General features: G+C 35.3%; 1 protein-coding gene across 1 annotated transcript; it reads right to left on the bottom strand.

Moving 5' to 3' along the window:
• Positions 1 to 906: 906 nt before the first annotated feature.
• Positions 907 to 1,678, bottom strand: LOC113772525 (F-box protein SNE). The gene has a single exon (XM_027317137.1). It carries the CDS (start codon positions 1,552 to 1,554, stop codon positions 994 to 996), a length of 561 nt encoding a protein of 186 aa, XP_027172938.1. The 5' UTR covers positions 1,555 to 1,678; the 3' UTR covers positions 907 to 993.
• Positions 1,679 to 17,748: the final 16,070 nt, after the last annotated feature.

Below are 17,748 nucleotides of genomic sequence, written 5' to 3'. Positions count from 1 at the left end.
TTATTGGGCGTTATTGTTTTTTAATAAAATTAATTCCTCTTAATATGTTGTATTGTATGTCTAACAACTTTTTCGATAGTCATATTCTTGTTTTCTTTGAAGGCACTCATTGCATTTAAATTTCTTATTATTATTTATTTATTTATTGGGTGAAGTAAGTGACCTCGGCATTTAAAATTTGTCTTTTTATTACTTATTAACATCTTTTTTCAGTTAATCTTTTTGAATGGAATAAAATTTCCATTTCACCGAAACTTGTCTGTGTGTTCTTTTTAAATGTAAGTGGAAAGATTTAAATTCAAAATTTTTTACTTATATTCCTTTTCCTGAATCACTTAACCTAGCTATCTCTTTCCCTTATCCGTATAATTTTTATAATATTCCATAGGATGTTATCAATAACTATTTGAAAAAAGATAGAAAATAGAAGCATATGCAAGGAATTCTTAGTAATCTATGAACAATGAGGGAATCCAGAAAAAAGGAAAAGAAAAGTCAGGGAAAAGGGGACCATGGACAAGGTAAGAGTGTTCATTTTAAAAAAAAGACTCCATAACTGCTATTACTTATAACTAGCATTAAGACATACAGTAAAATGTGCCTTAAAAAAGACGACTTTACAGTAAAATGTTATAATATTTTCCATCGAAACAAAATACATTTGAATTGCAGTAAGTTTAAAATAATTTGTTCACGAAATACAAGGCTACGAAGAAAAGAATGATAGAAAAAATTTTCATCCACGATACATGGACTTCACTAATAAGTTCTCTCTCCAATAATAAATCAATGACTCCATTACACGATATATATTTGTGGAAATAAATAGTGAGAAAACATATGAATGGACATAATTATTTTTGTTTTGTGCAAATAAAATTGCATGAAACATAGTAATTAAAATGAATCACAACTGAGGGAAAAAAAAGAATGTGAAATGGAAAAAAAAATAGCCCTTTGATTGAAATTAAACCATCATGTCAACGGCTGCAATCAAACATTCACCGCCTCGCAGAGGAACATAAGCGACAGTGCGGACGAGTCGCCGATTCTTCCACTCCCACCACCGCCGCCGGCGCTAAGCAGCACCCTCTCATAATAATCTACGCAGAACAAAGACAAGGAAAGCTCCACCTCCTGTCGAGTCCAGACTCGCCTGACCAGGTCCGAGTCCGACTCACAACCACCCCCTCCACTGCCTTTTAGTACTTTCATTCTTCTGAACTTCCCAAAAAGTCTGTTTAGAACGGGCCTCACGCAGACCATGTACAGCCTCTTGTACCCTCCCAGCGCAACCACCATCTTCTTCACTGCCTCCGGCGGGGGCGAAGAGTGGCGGAAGCACAGGTGCTCCCACAGCGAGTCATTCCTTGTTATAGCACGCCATAGCCGGCAAACACACGCAGCTACGCCTAGTGACCGGCCATCAGCTTTCTTCAGTATCTCAATGAGGACATCCATGTTATCATTGATGCACAACTTGGGTTTCTTGCTCTCTTCATCTTCGAAAATAGATCCCGTTTCCATCTCATCTTTTTCATGTAGTTGCACCATTTTTACTTTTCTCTTTTGAAGCAAAAAAGGATAAAGACTAATGGGTTTTTTTCTGCAGAGAATTTGGTTAGAAATGATGTAAAAAGTTTGGAGAGAAATAATGAGTATTTGTAGGTGTAGTAGCTGGAGGGGTTAAGACTGAAACTATTTGTCTACACTCAATCTCAAGATTACCTTATAAACCAGGTAGCTCAGGAGTCAAGTGGATTTTTGTTTTTTTTTTTCCTCCTTTCTATCGTCACCGTTCATTTTTTCTTACGTAACTCTTGAATTTACCATATGATTTATAAGTAGCTTTGTAGATTGGCAGTACCTAAGTATTTTCCGTTTTGACTTAGTCTCTTGTGGTGTGTGGGAAAGAGGAAAAAGAGAGTATCGAGGGAAGAAGAAGGTGCCAAACGAGAAGCGCCAAAGAGAAGAAATTGAACCAGAGGCTTTGCATTAATAGTTTAGTGGTTTTTTTGGGGGAAGTAAAAATGTTGTTTGTTGTATTTGTTGTTTGCATACTTCTATGCATGAGGGTTTAAGACTTTGAGATTGAGGTCGGTTGTGACTTCTGATTGTGAAAGTCATATATGAACGTTGAGGCATCGTACTTGGTGGAACTTTTTTTTTTGGGTGGCTGTTATTTGATTATTGGTGTAGAAATTCTTCTATATTACTACAGCTTGCACTTATCAATTATAATTCTTACTATCAGAATTCCAATTCTAGACAAATTGATCCTTAAACATTAAGTTTTGTCCCACTTTGACCTTTTTGATGAACGTGTTTGAAAAATTGGCAAATTTTAGGCAAATTGATGACCTTTTTGAACGCATGTGGTGCATGATTGGTCAACTTGTCAATATTCACTTCCGTCTCAATAATTTAGTCATGTTTGGAGTATTCAACTTTTTTAAAATAGTGATTTGATTGTGATGTCTGTACCTTTTCTTTCTAATTTTATCCCAATAGATTCAAATTTTAAATTTGAATGGTAACATGCATATGATTAGAAAGAAGGGTTATATTGTAAAGAGAGATTAAAAGGTGCTTTGACTTTTTCAATTGGGACATCCCAAATGAAAAGTATGACACTTTCAATGGAACGGAGGGAATAATTTCTTATGCTTTGCACCACTAAATTCCAACATTTGGACTAGCATTACATATTTTTCTTACGATCTAGTGTTATATATATTTTTGCTTGGTCTTCGAAAAAACTTATCACTATGAAACTAACAAAATTATGTTTTAGCTTTAAAATTTATGCTTACAATAATTAAGTAACACAAGGGCCCCATTTGATAAGTGAATTTTTTGGATATTTGTCCAACATTTTACTGTAACTTACTATATAATTTGTAGAAACATTTTGAGGTGTGTAAAAATCTTTCTTTAAAAAAATTTTCTTTTTTTTTTCTTTTTCTCTTTCCTTCCTTACCTCTTCTTCTTCCCCACCCAATTACAATTTTCTTCTCCCCCACTGACCAGTAGCCGGCGATCGGTAGTAGAAACTTCTTTTTCTCTCTCTCTCTCTCTCCTTCCTCCCTCTCCTCTCCTTCCCTTCTCCTACTTCCTCTCCCCCTCTTTCTCCCCACCCCACTACAATCTTTTTCTCCCTCCTTGCCCACTGATTGGTTGACGTCGCCAACGACCAATGGCAAAATTTTTTTTTTTGCTCTCTCTCCTTTCCTTCTCCTCCTTCATCTCCCCCTCTCCCTCTCCTTCTCCTCTCTCCCCCTCTCCTCCCCTCCTCCTCTCTCCCTGCCATCTCCTTCCCCCTCTGGTCGGCGTGACCAGATATGGTCGCACTTGGGGAGGGGGAAGGGGATGGTGGTTAGGGAAGGGAGGGGAGAGGAGATGGCTAGGGAAAGGGGAAAGGAAGGAGGAGAAGGGCAGGAAAGGAGAAAAGGGGAGGAAGAGAGCGAAAGGGGAAAGGAAAGAAAAAAAAAGAGGAGCTAGCACCAGTGGAAATGTCAGTGACAGCAGAGATAGTGGTGGGTTGAGATGGGGAAGGAAGAAGAAAAAAGGAAGGAAGCTAATTTTTTTTTTTTTGTATATTTTTGGGTATTTTAAAGTATGTATTTTAAAAATTTTGAGCAATATTTTGAGATTATTGTAGGTAAAGTTGTTAAAAAACTTATAGGAGAAAAATTTGGCAAAAAACTCCTTTGCCAAATAGGTCCAAGGTTAAGGAAAATATGTGTAAGCAGGAAATAGGAATGGTTTTAGTTTAGGTGTTACTAAAAGTAAATGACAGTGAACTAACACCGCAAAGAAAAAGACAGTGAATTGGTTGGCGAATCATTTATTTAATAATGAGTAAACTTATAAGCACTACAAAGTAAATTTAGTTAATTTCCACAATAATGCTATAACCAAAATTATTTGCCAGTACAAGACTTTCTAGACTATTTGTGACAGCCCCACCTCCCCCTAAGGCGAACCAGAGGGTTCGGCGGACCGTCTGCCCAGCTCTCGCCGGGACTCAGTCGTTCACCTCAGTCCTCAATTAAAATCGAAATAAAATACAGGAATAAATATAATGACAATCTAAAACTCAACGCAAAACTTATGTACATTAGAGTACAAACATCGAATATACAAAGGTTCTCAATTCTTCATACATCCAACCCGTGCCAAGCACTAGGGCGAGAACCATTACAAAAGAAAACCAAGAAACTAGTCTAGGCTAGTCGATCCAAAACTCCCGTCCTGGTTCGCCTTCCCTGTTAAGGAAAACAAAACTAAAGGGATGAGCTAAAAGCTCAGTGAGGTTCCGAACACATAACCAAACAATCAATCCAATACATTAAACATAGAGTATCAATAATTCAAGAAACATTTACAATGGAAAGCGATAATAACACATTCATTAAAAGGATACGGGCTCACAGGGAGCCATGCTTTCGTTCGTTCATTCGTTCTCCTGACATTTCCCCTTATTCCTCCAATTGTTTGAAAATGCATTTTTGTAAGTAAAACCCTCGTTCGTTCGTTCGTTTCATTTCATTCACCCCCTCCTGGATGTTGGTCAGGCTCCACCAACCTACAAGGTAATACTCGAGTATACCAACGTTCACACCCAGGGTCACCATATCGCCCGATCGAGTCCGCTTCTGGCTCGAGTCGATCGGTAACGAAGGGCAGGGCCCAGTTCAGCCAAACGGCTTACATTCATGCGCAACTAGCATTTAATCATTGAAAATTTCACATTTATTTAGGTCGAGTGCGATAAAGTACACACTCGCCTAGAAAACTCGTTTTAACAATCATTGAAAGCACTTAACACATTATCAATCAATAATAACAAGCCAATAAGTCAAGGAAATATAACAAACAAGGAACACTCACCTATATACACAAAACAACGTGCAAAATATCCTTCCGGATATTATCTTTAGTCACCAAGAAAACCTAAGATTAAACAAGAAAGAATATTACAGCTCATCTAACACAAACAATTAGATGAAATCAAAGAACTCGACAATTGATGAGTAGAACATATAAAAGACTTTAAAGTGAAACGAGGACATTTGGACCCGTGGACAAAAATAACTAGGGTTTCATAGTCGAAACGTAAAACCCAACTCAAAAGGGTTATAAAATTTTCCAATGGAAATAGTTGAACCAAAGACAAGTCGGAATCCAACTAGATAGGCTAAGAAATACTGTTTTCGGGATCGTTTATATGGTTCAAAATCATCTCATATTCAAGTAGATATTATAGACTAAATGTCTTAATGAAGAAAACCCTAAACCACTCCTTTTTATTTGGTAAGTGTAAGTAAACATTTGGAGTTTCCAATTGAAGAAGGATCATGTTTTAAGATGGAAAACGGTCATAGTATTTGCCAAACAAAAATATACAAATTCAAATAGAAACTTAGCCCTCGAGCGAAAATTTGGGCAGCACGCCCTTTGTATTTACCTATTTTTCCAGCCATTTATAGCTTCATTGTTTTCCTCAATCAATCCCAAAGTCACACACAATATCATCTCATTTCAATAGCCATTCCATAGGCTCAAAGTCATATAAGTACAAAAATCAAGCTAACAACATGTGCGGAAATGAAGTTTAACAAAAGACAGATTTGACGGGTTTTGCGTAACGGACACATCCGAAGTTATGCTTATCGGATTGGGATGTAATTTATACCATTTCGAAGCTAAGACAGAGGGCTACAATTTTGATGAAGACCACTTAGTCCAAATTCCAGTGTAACCTAGTCAAATTCCCAATTCCCAGAACCAAGTTCCAACTAATTGGCTAATTAACCATACTACCTTTAAATGGCCATATCGCAGGCTACCAAAGTCCGTTTAAGGCGTTCTTAGAGGCGTTGAAAAGCTAAGACAAATACCTACAACTTTTATGAAGACCATTCAGTCCAGTTCTCACCCTAATTAGGTCAAATTTACCAAAACAACTCCAGATTTTCCAATTCGAAATTCACTGCAGAAATCAACTAGCAGTCCTGCTTTATTCACTCATATCTCAGCACACACACTCCAATTCAGGTAATTCCAAAGCCATTTGAAAGCTAAGATACAAGACTATAATTCTTAAGAAGACATCATCAACCAATTCGGTAATATCCCTGGTCAAACTAACCACTTACAGAGGCTGATTTTCATTTTCGGACAGAAACAGGGTAGCAGGGGTATTTCGGTCTTTTCACAGGCTACGTTGCTCCGATTGAGCTGAACATTTGCAGGCAACTATAAAACATCATTCTCTACAACTTTTATGTTTTGTGCTAAGGCTAGTTCGGCCTCTAACAAGGTGAAATAGAACCTGACAGAAGCAGGGCAGGTTATCATCCAAGCTGGAATTCATGCATTCAAGTGCTAATCTTCCACAAAACAACATCTAAAGCAACTAAAAACCACTAATAAGCAATTAATTGAAGTAAAGAGGATGTTCTAGGCAAAATACCTTAAAACCACAAGAAAGGTAGTAGCTTGGAGCTTGTCCCTTCAAAATCACTCCACTCAATCCTTTAATCCACCTTAATAAACAACTTTGATGGAGGGAAAGAACAAATGAAGTTTCTCTCTTGGTTTCTTTCCCTCAAGGTGGCCGGCCAAGGAAGCTTAAAATGGGATAGAGATTGGGTGACAATTGAAGTTTAGGAAAGTGAAATACTCTTAGTCAAAGTCCACTCACTAATCGGGTCGCGACACGTGGCGCCTCTAAGCTTTAATCTTATCTTCTTGTCTCTCCATACTAATTAATCTAGCTAACATCTAATTGTCTCTTAACACCTCGTAAAATAATATCACTTAATACAAAACTCCAACAAGTTGCCAAAATATAACGCATTTACCGCACTAGCGGGTCCCACGTCAATAATACACTTCAAACTCAACGTACACTAACTCATACTAGGAAGATGATTTTAAAACTATACTTACTTGTAAAAATGCATAGAAAATTCAATATTTCCAAGGAAAGTATAAAATATAATCAAAGAAATAAAATAATGTTGAGAAAATGTGAAAATTTTTGGGTCCTCACACTATTCCTTAACCTAATGCTCTTTATGGCTTGTTCGAGAAACTATAATCATTTTAGATATGCACCAAACTAAGCCCTTTCTTTTTTCCTTCCAAATCAAAGCCGTCATTACCTTCTGTCCCTATACCTATCTTCCACATTAACAATCTTTTTTACTTCTTCCTTGGTTGGATTTAACCATTCAAAAAATTTGAGATTTTTAATTAATTTACGGTCTTCGAAAGCTCTTCTATTGGAAATTGATCCAACACTGCAAACAATTTAACTTTTCCAAAACCCAAGCCAAAGTTTGGATTCATGTAAATTCCCATAATTATAATCCTTAAATCTCACTTGTCCGTTATTACAATCACCTTGAGCATGTCCTAATTTAACAATAAAATAGTGTAATAATCCTGGGACTAATTATGTGAATAAAAACTTATGCATTTTACTAATTACTAGTACTTCAGTTAGAGGCATATCCAATTGAGAATGGAGAGGTGCAAGACAATGTTCATTTGAGTCAAAGTAAACAAAGTGAGAGATGTTCAAAAGCGTGGACAGGAAATATTCGAAAGCAAGAGATGTTGAAAAGCGTGGCAGACAATGTTCATTTGAGCCAAAATAAACAAAGTGAGAGATGTTCAAAAGCGTGGACAAGAAATATTCAAGAGTGGTGGACAAATAGAAAAACTAGTAGTGGTAATGTTAGAAAGCATAGAGGTTAGACAATAAGGTAAATAAAATAGAGAAAGGTAGAGGAATTGTTGTGTCAACATATCCTTGTCATTACAAACTTGTTATCATAGTTTGTGGTTTTTTTCACCTGTTAAAAGTCCGCAACTTACAAGGAGTATTAAATCAAGGAATAGCTTTGAAAAATATTAAATTGGGAAATAGTTTTTGTAATTATATTAATTTGGAAATTAACTCAAAGTATGGCATAGTAGAAGCTTTTTCAACCAACATAATTAATAGTACTAACAACTTATTAATTAATTATTGGTTAAACACATAACGACTAGGATGTTCAAACTCCAATTCTAGTAATATAAACATCATTAGTTAACTATCACTTTCTACTCATTATCTCCTCGTTCTCCCATTTCCAAAACTCTAAAACTTCTTCTCTTCTATGTGATCTGGTCTCTGTCGCTGAAATTTTCTTGTCAGTATTTTCCTTGTTTTCATAGTTTCTTTCTCTGTAGTTCTGAGTATTTTTAATCTGAAATTTCTCATAAATGTTCTAGTTAGGTATAAATTTTGTCTTGGGGTTTGGAACTATTATATGTTAGATATGCTTGTTTATACGTATCTAGTATTATATAGTATTATCTTTTCATATTTGAAGAAAATTCCTTTTATCTATGGTATTTGTTGCAAATCCTTAATGTATTTGCTATTAGTAATGCAACTTTCAGTGAATAAATGAAATTATCTTATTTATTTAAAACAATCGAAAGTGTTGTTTAAGTTATTATGGGTTATTATATAAGTGTGTGTATACATATTTATATATATAACGTGTGCCTATACATACTTAACCTATGAAAGAAGAGAAAAAACCCTATGTTTGATAAGCTTTAAAGGGCATTGTCCTCGATTCGTAGGTAGAGAGGGTTTGGAATACTAGAATATGAGATATGTGTGTGAGGTCATGGATTCTTTGTGGTTTTTTGGAAATGGACTACATACATCATTCATAAAAGAAAAGAGACTGAACAAAAAATGTGTAAAGCATTTGAAAGTTGAATTTGACGAGTCTGAGAAATTGTGGCTGCAGTTACATAAAAAATTGATGAACTTAGATATCCATATGCAGTCATTATTATGATGCATGTAGAAATTGTGATATCGGGACCACACTAGTATACAAATACTAGGAGGAATGCATGGGAGTTTGGTGTATGTGATTAAAGGAAATTATAAGGAAGTTATTATAAAACTAATAAAATAAACTACTATAATAAGAATTGAAATATTAGAGAAGGAAATAGAGAAATAGAGAATGATGTTCTTATTGTTCCAAATAATCAAAAAGTACACCCAAGAGGTGTCAAGGTACCACTATATATAGGTACTACAAAATTAAAGGTACATCAATTCTATTAAACACTCATTATTATAAGAACATGAATAGGCATATGAAACTGTTCATCAAATACATGAATAGCTCTTGTGGATTGAAACTGTTCATCCAATGTAATTCCTTTACTTAATGTAGCAATGAATTATGAATTGATTCTATTGAGAATATAAATGGATATCCACACTTTTAGTTGTTTCATAACACTCCCCCTTGGATGTCCATTACACAAAGAATATGCCTTGTTAAAACCTTACTAGAAAAAAATCCAAAGGGACAAAAACCCTAGTGAAGGAAAAAGAGTATACTATTCTTGTGTATTGATCTCTCCATCTGATGCAAATATCATTTGAGATCTTTTAGCCGACGCATTCCAATATTTTTCACCAATTTCTCAAATATTGCAGTTGGCAATGCTTTGGTAAATAAATCTGCCAAATTATTATCTGAACGGATTTGTTGCACATCTATTTCACCATTCTTTTGCAAATCATGAGTAAAAAAGAATTTGGGTGAAATATGTTTCGTCCTATCTCATTTAATATATCCTCCTTTCAATTGAACTATACAAGCTGCATTATCTTCATATAATATAGTTGGAGGATTTTCTTTTTCGGAGGATAACCCACAACTCTTCCGTATGTAGTGGGTCATTGATCTTAACCAAACACATTCTCGACCGGTCTCATGAATTGCTATTATTTTAGCATGATTCGATGAAGTGGCGGCTAATGATTGCTTTGTAGATCGCCAAGAAATGGTTGTATCTCCATATGTAAATAGATAACTAGTCTGAGATCTTACTTTATGCGGGTTAGATAAATATTCAGCATCAGCATAACCAAGTAATTCAGGTTTGGATTTATTTGAATAAAATAAACTAAGATCAATTGTTCCTTGGAGATAACGAAAAATATGTTTAATACCATTCCAATATTGTTTTGTGAGCGAGGAACTAAATCTTGCTAATAAATTAACTGTAAATGATATATCAGGTCTTGTACAATTAGCAAGATACATTAGTGCACCAATTGCACTGAGATATTGTACTTCAAGACCAAGTGTCTCTTCATCTTCCTCTCGTAGTTTAAAAGGATCCTTATTAGGATCTAGTGATTTGATGACCATTGGGGTACTTAATGTATGTGCTTTATCCATATAAAATCGCTTTAATACCTTCTTGGTATAAGCAGTTTGGTGGACAAAAATTCCACCTTTCAAATGCTCAATTTGTAAACCAAGGCAAAATTTTGTCTCTCCAAAATCTTTTATCTCAAATTCCTTTTTCAAATATTCAACACTATTTTGAATCTCTTTAAGAGTTCCAATCTGATTTAGATCATCAACATATACAACAATTATCATAAAATTTGATTCATTTTTCTTGATAAAAACACATGGACATATTGGATCATTGGTATAGCCTTCTTTAGTTAAACATTCATTGAGGCGGTTATACCACATACGTCCAGATTGTTTGAATCCATACAAAGACCTTTGTAATTTAATAGAATAAATATTTTTAGGATTTGATTTGCATGCTTCAGGCATGTTGACTCTGTCAGAGATTCTCATATAAATATCATTTTTAAGATTTCCATATAAATATGCAGTAACAACGTCCATTAGATGCATATCTAGTTTTTCATGTACTGCAAAACTCACAAGATATCTAAATGTGATAGCATCCACTACAGGTGAATACGTTTCATCATAATCAAATCCAGACCTTTGTGAAAATCGTTAGGCTACGAGTCTTGCTTTATACCTTACAATTTCATTTTTCTCAATTTTTTTCTCACAAATACCCATATAACCTACTGGATTTACACCTTCAGGTGTTTGGACTATAGGTCCAAAAACTTTTTTTTAACCAATAAATCGAATTCAGATTGGATCGCATTTTTGGCCAATCATTTCTATACCGTCATTCATCAACCGATCTAGATTCATGATCCTCATTAACTTCTATAATATCAAGTGCTACATTTCATTAGGTTCTAATTAAATTTTCTATGATTTCATTCTCTTGAGGAGTTGGCTCTTCAGGAGCGACCTCTTCAAGAGGTTGAATTTTGTCATGACATTTATTTAATCTCCGGAGATATTTGAAATCAATTTATACCTTATTTAGGTAGGCCGGCCTTAAATTTATTTGTAGCACTTGTGCATGTCCTTCAGGGACATCAATTTTAACCAGAGTATTTCATGCAGTAATAGTTGATTTAATGACTCTTCTGGAGTCGATAAATATATTTGACAATTGATTTGCAACTTTCTACAAATGAATAATTTCTTGAACTTCTAGTTCATGTTATTTTGTATGAGAATTGAGGAAATCCAATTTTTCAGATGATTTCCTTTCAGTTGATTTTTTCCTCCCCCTAATGTCGGGAATCGTAGCTCATCAGAATAAATAAACCATTCAATAGATCACCCATCAATATTTTACGATATTTAATCGTAATAGGTGATTCATACCCGACATAAATTTTAAATTTCTTTTGGAGCCATATATAATATAAAGGGGGTATGTATAAATACTTGTCGACTCTCAAATATTCTCACTTTTGCCAAATCATATATCCATTGGGATCAGTAAAATTCTGGTTTACTGCAGGTGATGATCATAAATCAAATGAGAATGAAGACAACTATATCGATAACAATTTCTCTCTCGAATGATTATTATGATATAATTAACCTTTATCTCACTTGATTTCTAAACATGATATCCATTATTGTCTCATTTAATGTCTCAATTTGATATCTATTTCGATGGATATTCAAATTCAATAAATTTTTCGAGACATGGTAAAAAGTAGTGTTTTATTTATCATAAACTTTTCTCCTACAAGAAGAAATATAGCAGTGGTTCTTCTGGAGTTTTCAATCACTTAAGTACTACCATTGATTGTGTTTGTCTCTTTTGTTGGAAAATAGTGTATATAGTAGCATTTATTAATGAGACACATATCATTATCACCATAATTTTTATGGGACAAATATTGTGACGCCCCCACTTCTCCCAAGGGCGAACCCAAGGGTATCCGCGGAACGCCTGCCTAGCTCTCGCCAGGACTCGAGACAAATCAATTCAAACTTAACAATATATAACAATTTATACCAGTCTAATAAGGAAAAAATCGCTTCCATAAACGAATATCCAAGTCTTGTACCACGTGTTCAAAATACATCCGTTATCCAATTCTTACGTCAGGATCCAAAAGATACATCAATTCCCAAATATATACAATAGCCAAAATGTCTAGTCAATTACAATTGAAACCCTAATACAAAAGTACATCCAAAGGGTTCCAACGAGTTTCACTCCATCCATTCCTGTTAAGGAAAACAAATCTACGGGGTGAGCGAAACGCTCGTGAGGCCAAGAAAACACACATGCAAGCACGTTGTCCAAATAACAATCCCAATATTCAAGTAATTTACAATTCGAGCGAGAAAAAATAAACAGAAACAATTCAAGGATATAGGAACTCTCAGGAGCTATTTTCCTCTTGCTTCGCCACGGCTCGATCCGATACCCCCTCGTGATGACACTCCGTTATCCTGGTGAGTATTTTATCCGTAGAAACTTCACTTATTACTTCCTCCGACCAACATTCCACCCTCTCGGATCCGAAACCAAACACACACGAAAAAGGCGATACTCGTCGAGTATGCCACACGAGATCTCAAGAGATCAAGTTTTGATTTTTGAACACGCACAGAAAGGGCGATACTCCACGAGTATGCCGAACAAGATCTCAAAAGATCAAGTTGTGTTTTGTTATTCTCTTGGTTTATCAAACTTCTCGACCAAGCCCATGCCGGCTCGAGTTGTAAGATTAGTTAAGAGAATTGGGCGTCCCCATAAGTCGAGGAGGTTCACTCCACCCGACAACAAGACACACACGACATACACGACATGCATGGCAACACGACACGCACACGAAAACGGGTATATTTTAGTCGACGAGATTCACTCAATCGACTTTGAAAACCAAGTTAATACAAGTAAAGTTCAAGTAAAGGAGAGCGAGTGCGATAAAGTACACACTCGTCTCATCAAGTGATATTCACGTATATAAGCAGGTAAATCAAGTAAACACGACAAGTCAGGCACTTGACACTCACCAATTCAAAAGTAATTGAGCGAGAAAATCTTTAGTTGTCCCCTCCGGGATTCTTTTCAAGACTCGCTTGAGCACCTGAAGCAATTAACAAGTATTTTTCACTCACAATCACGTATTAATCAAGAAAGGAGTTACGCTTATTTGGACTAGTCAATACCTTAAACCAAGAACCTTAGCCACTCAAAATAAAGGTTCAAAAGTGAGGTTTTATTAACACAAGAAAAACTGATTTCCTTCATGAAATCAAGTTTAAAGCGATCAATTATCATCAAGAAGGAGTAACAAGTTTTCAAATTTTCATTTTCTAAGAAATCAGCAAATTTCAGCTTTGCGCGTCAAATTTAGAAAAATCAGATCTTGCACTCAATAGGTCCAAAATTATAAAACTTGGTACCGTTGGAAACCTCTTAGAAAGTACTAAAAGTTCTTAAAAGACACTTTTCCAGGAATCTAAGTGGAAGGTATTCAAAAATGAGTTTGAAGGTACAGGTTCGGCGTACAAGGCAGAATTAAGTTGGATTTCGGCCAACTTTGGAAATTCGGCACGATTCACATGTTACAAACCGGCCTCTGAAATTTACAGCTCAATTAGTGTTACAAGTGAGGTTTATAACAAAACAAGCGGATCAAGAATCGGAGTTTCGAGTACCGAGATACGGTAGCTCAAAGTTGAGGAAGATTCAAGACTGAAGAAGAATTTCCAGTTTTGAACCTCCAACACTAGCAATTTAATTCGGTATCGAAACGAACTTGAATTGGTGCCAAAATTGGCAGTATTTTACTCCTATATGCAAGGTATTCCTCTATCAAATTTCAGGGAAAAATACCCTCGGGAAGGTAGTTAATTAGTCAACCAAAGTTCAGGAAAAATTCTAAGGCAATCTGCCTTGTGACTTTCATTTCACAATTTCAAATCGTTTAACCAAGAAAACTATCCGAACATGGTTCATTTGTGAAACAAAGGTCTAAGACTCATCCATGATACCTTTGGTAAGTGATGAGCATCAAGAACTTCAATTAATAAAATCATTCCCAAGTTTTGCCCCAAATCAGTCCAAATACTACGTTTTTCCAAAACAGGGCAGTCCTCTTGTTTTAGTCACAACTCAATCAATTTAACTCGGAATGAGGCATGGTTTATGGCGTTAGAAAATACATTCACGGGACTAAAAGTTCACAGAAGGAAATGTTCTGAAATTTGGCAAGCAACCAGCTCAAAATTGAGCCTCAAGTTGCTGCCTCAACAAGCCATTCCAGCAAATCCGAGAGACAGGACAGCTAACTTAAAACGTTTGGTTCGGATCACTCACAAAGAATCAGAACGTGCATTTTATCTCAAATTAAATCTAGGAATGTCTAGTTTCAAACGCCACCGACGGCACTTGATTTTGACACCCGAGGACAGAGTTATGGCCAAAATACGACCACTGGACAGTTTTACCCGAAAATAATTTTCCAGCATGCCTAGTTCATGAATAAATTCATTTGCCCATCCAATCGTTAATGTTTTCCAACGAAAATTTCTACACACATAATATAACATATACACATCAGGATCATGCCAATAAATCACCAAAAATGGGCCTTATCATGGCCGAACAAAACAGGGGCAGATTCGGCAATTTCTGGTCATGACCTCTACTTGAGTTCCCAACAATAACACTCCATAAATTCATCATTATAACCATTAGACTACCATTAAATCCAACATTGATCCTCAAATCAGCAACAACAACCCAAGTGTGGGAATACAAAGAGCCCACTATCACATTTTACATCCATATCAAGCTAACCAAATGCATGCATGAACTTAACAAGGTAAGATAGCTTCCAAACTTCAAGTTTCCAAGAGTGGATCATCACTTACTTTGGGTTGATGTTCAGCAGAATTTTCGGCCCTCTATTACCCCAGAAAAACGGTGATTTCCAGCCCTTGTTTGCAGCTCAAAATGCTCCTCAAGTGTCAAGCTAGGTGTGGTGCAAGTTTGGTTGAATTTGGAGATGATTTGGGGTGGTTTTGAGTGAGATTAGTGAGCAGAAATTTTGAAGCAATGGAGTTAGAGAGAGGAGGGTGTTTGGTCGGCTATGAGGAGAGAGAAGATGGAGAGAAATCTGATTTCCTTTAGCTTCCAAGAGAAGGTGAAATAAGTGGTGGAAATTCACCCAAAAGTCAACTCTCATTAGGGGCCGTTTGGTGCGATTACGGCTCGATTTTCTCGCGCGTTTGGTTCACTAATGCACTAAACCTCCAATGCATATATATTCATGTAAATATTATTCACTCTTAATTGTCCCGAAATAAGGGTCTAAAGTCCCTCAAACAAAGTCGCGCGTTTGAAAACGCGTACCGTCAATTTTAACGATATAACGCGAAACTTCCGAGAAATTCTTATAACGATTGTACTACTAACTATCACTTGAGTATTTATTCATAAGATTACCTATTTTAGGACCATAGTACAAGTCTTCAATATTCCAAGCTTATTGTGCTACTACGCGGATAAAATCTCCAAGTACTATTCACTATTTTTACTAAACGTACTCCAGGAAATTAATTTTCAGAACGAGTCACTTTAAAAATATAACGAAGTTATATTTCCATGTATTTAGGTCTAATAAGGCTAGAAAATATTCCTCGTGGCAAAAATCCAATTAAATAGTTTATTAAGCCATAAATTAGGCATAAAATAATAGTTTTTACGAGTCCTCACAAATATCATCACCATAATCCTTTGATTCCAAATATTTAACATCCATTTCTTCTTCAGGAAGAAAAGTCAATTACTATCATAAATTAAATCAATCATCATACACCTTCAGAGCGTTTAAAGAAATTTGCCATGTGAAAATGATATTATAATTTTGATTCATCAAATGTACTTCGGGACATTTATCTTTAGGATCCTTACTTTCTTGTTCTTATCATTATTTTATCTCACTTCAAGTGGGAACTTTTTCTCTTGTCATAGTAAAATACATATTTGCCAAAATTATAGTCATGGCAGCAACCATAACTAGTAAATTGAAATTTAGTCACATTCACTTTTGGGAATGGACTAGAACTAGCATGCAATAAGTACATAATACTTCTCAAATTTTCTCTCAATATTGCTACTACAAAAGCATATTTGAGAAATATGTAGAGAATATTATTTTCAATTAAGAAATAATTCTAAACATAGCAGAATTGTGTACTTGCAGCGATAAGTAAATTTATCATACCAGATTTTGAAATAATGACCATTTTCTAGTGGCCAAATATTTTCGTTAAAGAACGACCATCTTCAGGTGGTCGAATCTTTTTCTTTAAGTATTTCAAAAGATAAGTGGATTCTCAAACATAATTGATTTTCTATAATAGCATCTCCAAAACTCAATGCATCAGAATATAAGTATTTATAACAAATAATTCTAAAGATAAATAAGTAGAATTAAAAGGAAAAATATTACACCAAAGAAGTCAAACAGTATATGTTTGTGTTTAGTGGTTGCTTAACAGTAGGCACTTGTATTTTATGATCATTCAAATGTTAGCCATAAGAAATTGAAATAAGTTTGTGGGTTAGAGATTTACCTCAATAGGTAGTCAAGAGTTGCTCGAGAAAATATCCAACAGTTGATTTGACACTAGCTGTGACGACCTCACCTCCCTCTAGGGCTTACCCTAGGGTTTAGCGGACTGTCTGCCCAACTCTCGCCAGGACTCACTCATTCATTTTGAATAAAATAGTTTACAATCTCAAGAGTAAAGGAAATAACAGTTTCCAAACTTAGAACGTACAAATACATTCATTTCTATTGCAATCATCCATACAATCCCAAATATATCAAAAGATATGAGTTCCAGATACATTTAGCCCTAATCGAGCACTAGCGCGAGTACAATCGTAAAAATTCAAAAACTAGACTATACTAGCCTGTGTAACATCCCGAATATTAGGAGGTTGTTTGTGAAGAAAATATTAAAGTGTATTTCTTTGGGTTGATTTAAAACCTTATTTTGGTTTAAAAGACTAGAAACCCTAATATTGTAGCCAAAAACCCTAGTTTACTTGTGACTAACCGGTTTTCCTAAATCTCTCATATTTTAATTGAAACCCTAATTTTAATTACTGGAATTGGAAAATTCCTCACGTTTTCTTAAAAATTTCTTTTTATTTGAAGATTATCATTTATTAAAGCCCTACTATCCAATTATCCCATGATAAGTGTAAATAAACCTAGAAAATAAGGTTTTACGCTTTGGTTTCAAGTTTGGAGTAAAATTAGGGTTTTCGTGATTTTTCGCCGGATGAATTTTCGGTACAGAGTAAGGATTAAATTTGGAGATTAAAAGTGACTTTTAAGTGAAAAATAATATGTGAGTAGTAGCAGTAAAATAAGGTTAGTGAATGGGAAGTAAAAACCCTAGTACGTGAGTTTTTAAGAAAAACGGCGCGAACCGGCGGGTCCCGCGCACTACCGTTTGAACGCACCACTGGACC

The sequence above is a fragment of the Coffea eugenioides genome, chromosome 5 (genome assembly GCF_003713205.1).
Source record: "Coffea eugenioides isolate CCC68of chromosome 5, Ceug_1.0, whole genome shotgun sequence".
NCBI classification, from domain to species: Eukaryota; Viridiplantae; Streptophyta; class Magnoliopsida; order Gentianales; family Rubiaceae; genus Coffea; species Coffea eugenioides.
The sequence above is the reverse complement of the archived record's forward strand: the minus strand, read 5'-3'. Positions and strand labels throughout refer to the sequence as shown.

Excerpts from the sequence above, each read along its gene's own strand:
- LOC113772525 (XM_027317137.1), bottom strand. The coding sequence starts at position 1,554 with ATGGTGCAACTACATGAAAAAGATGAGATGGAAACGGGATCTATTTTC.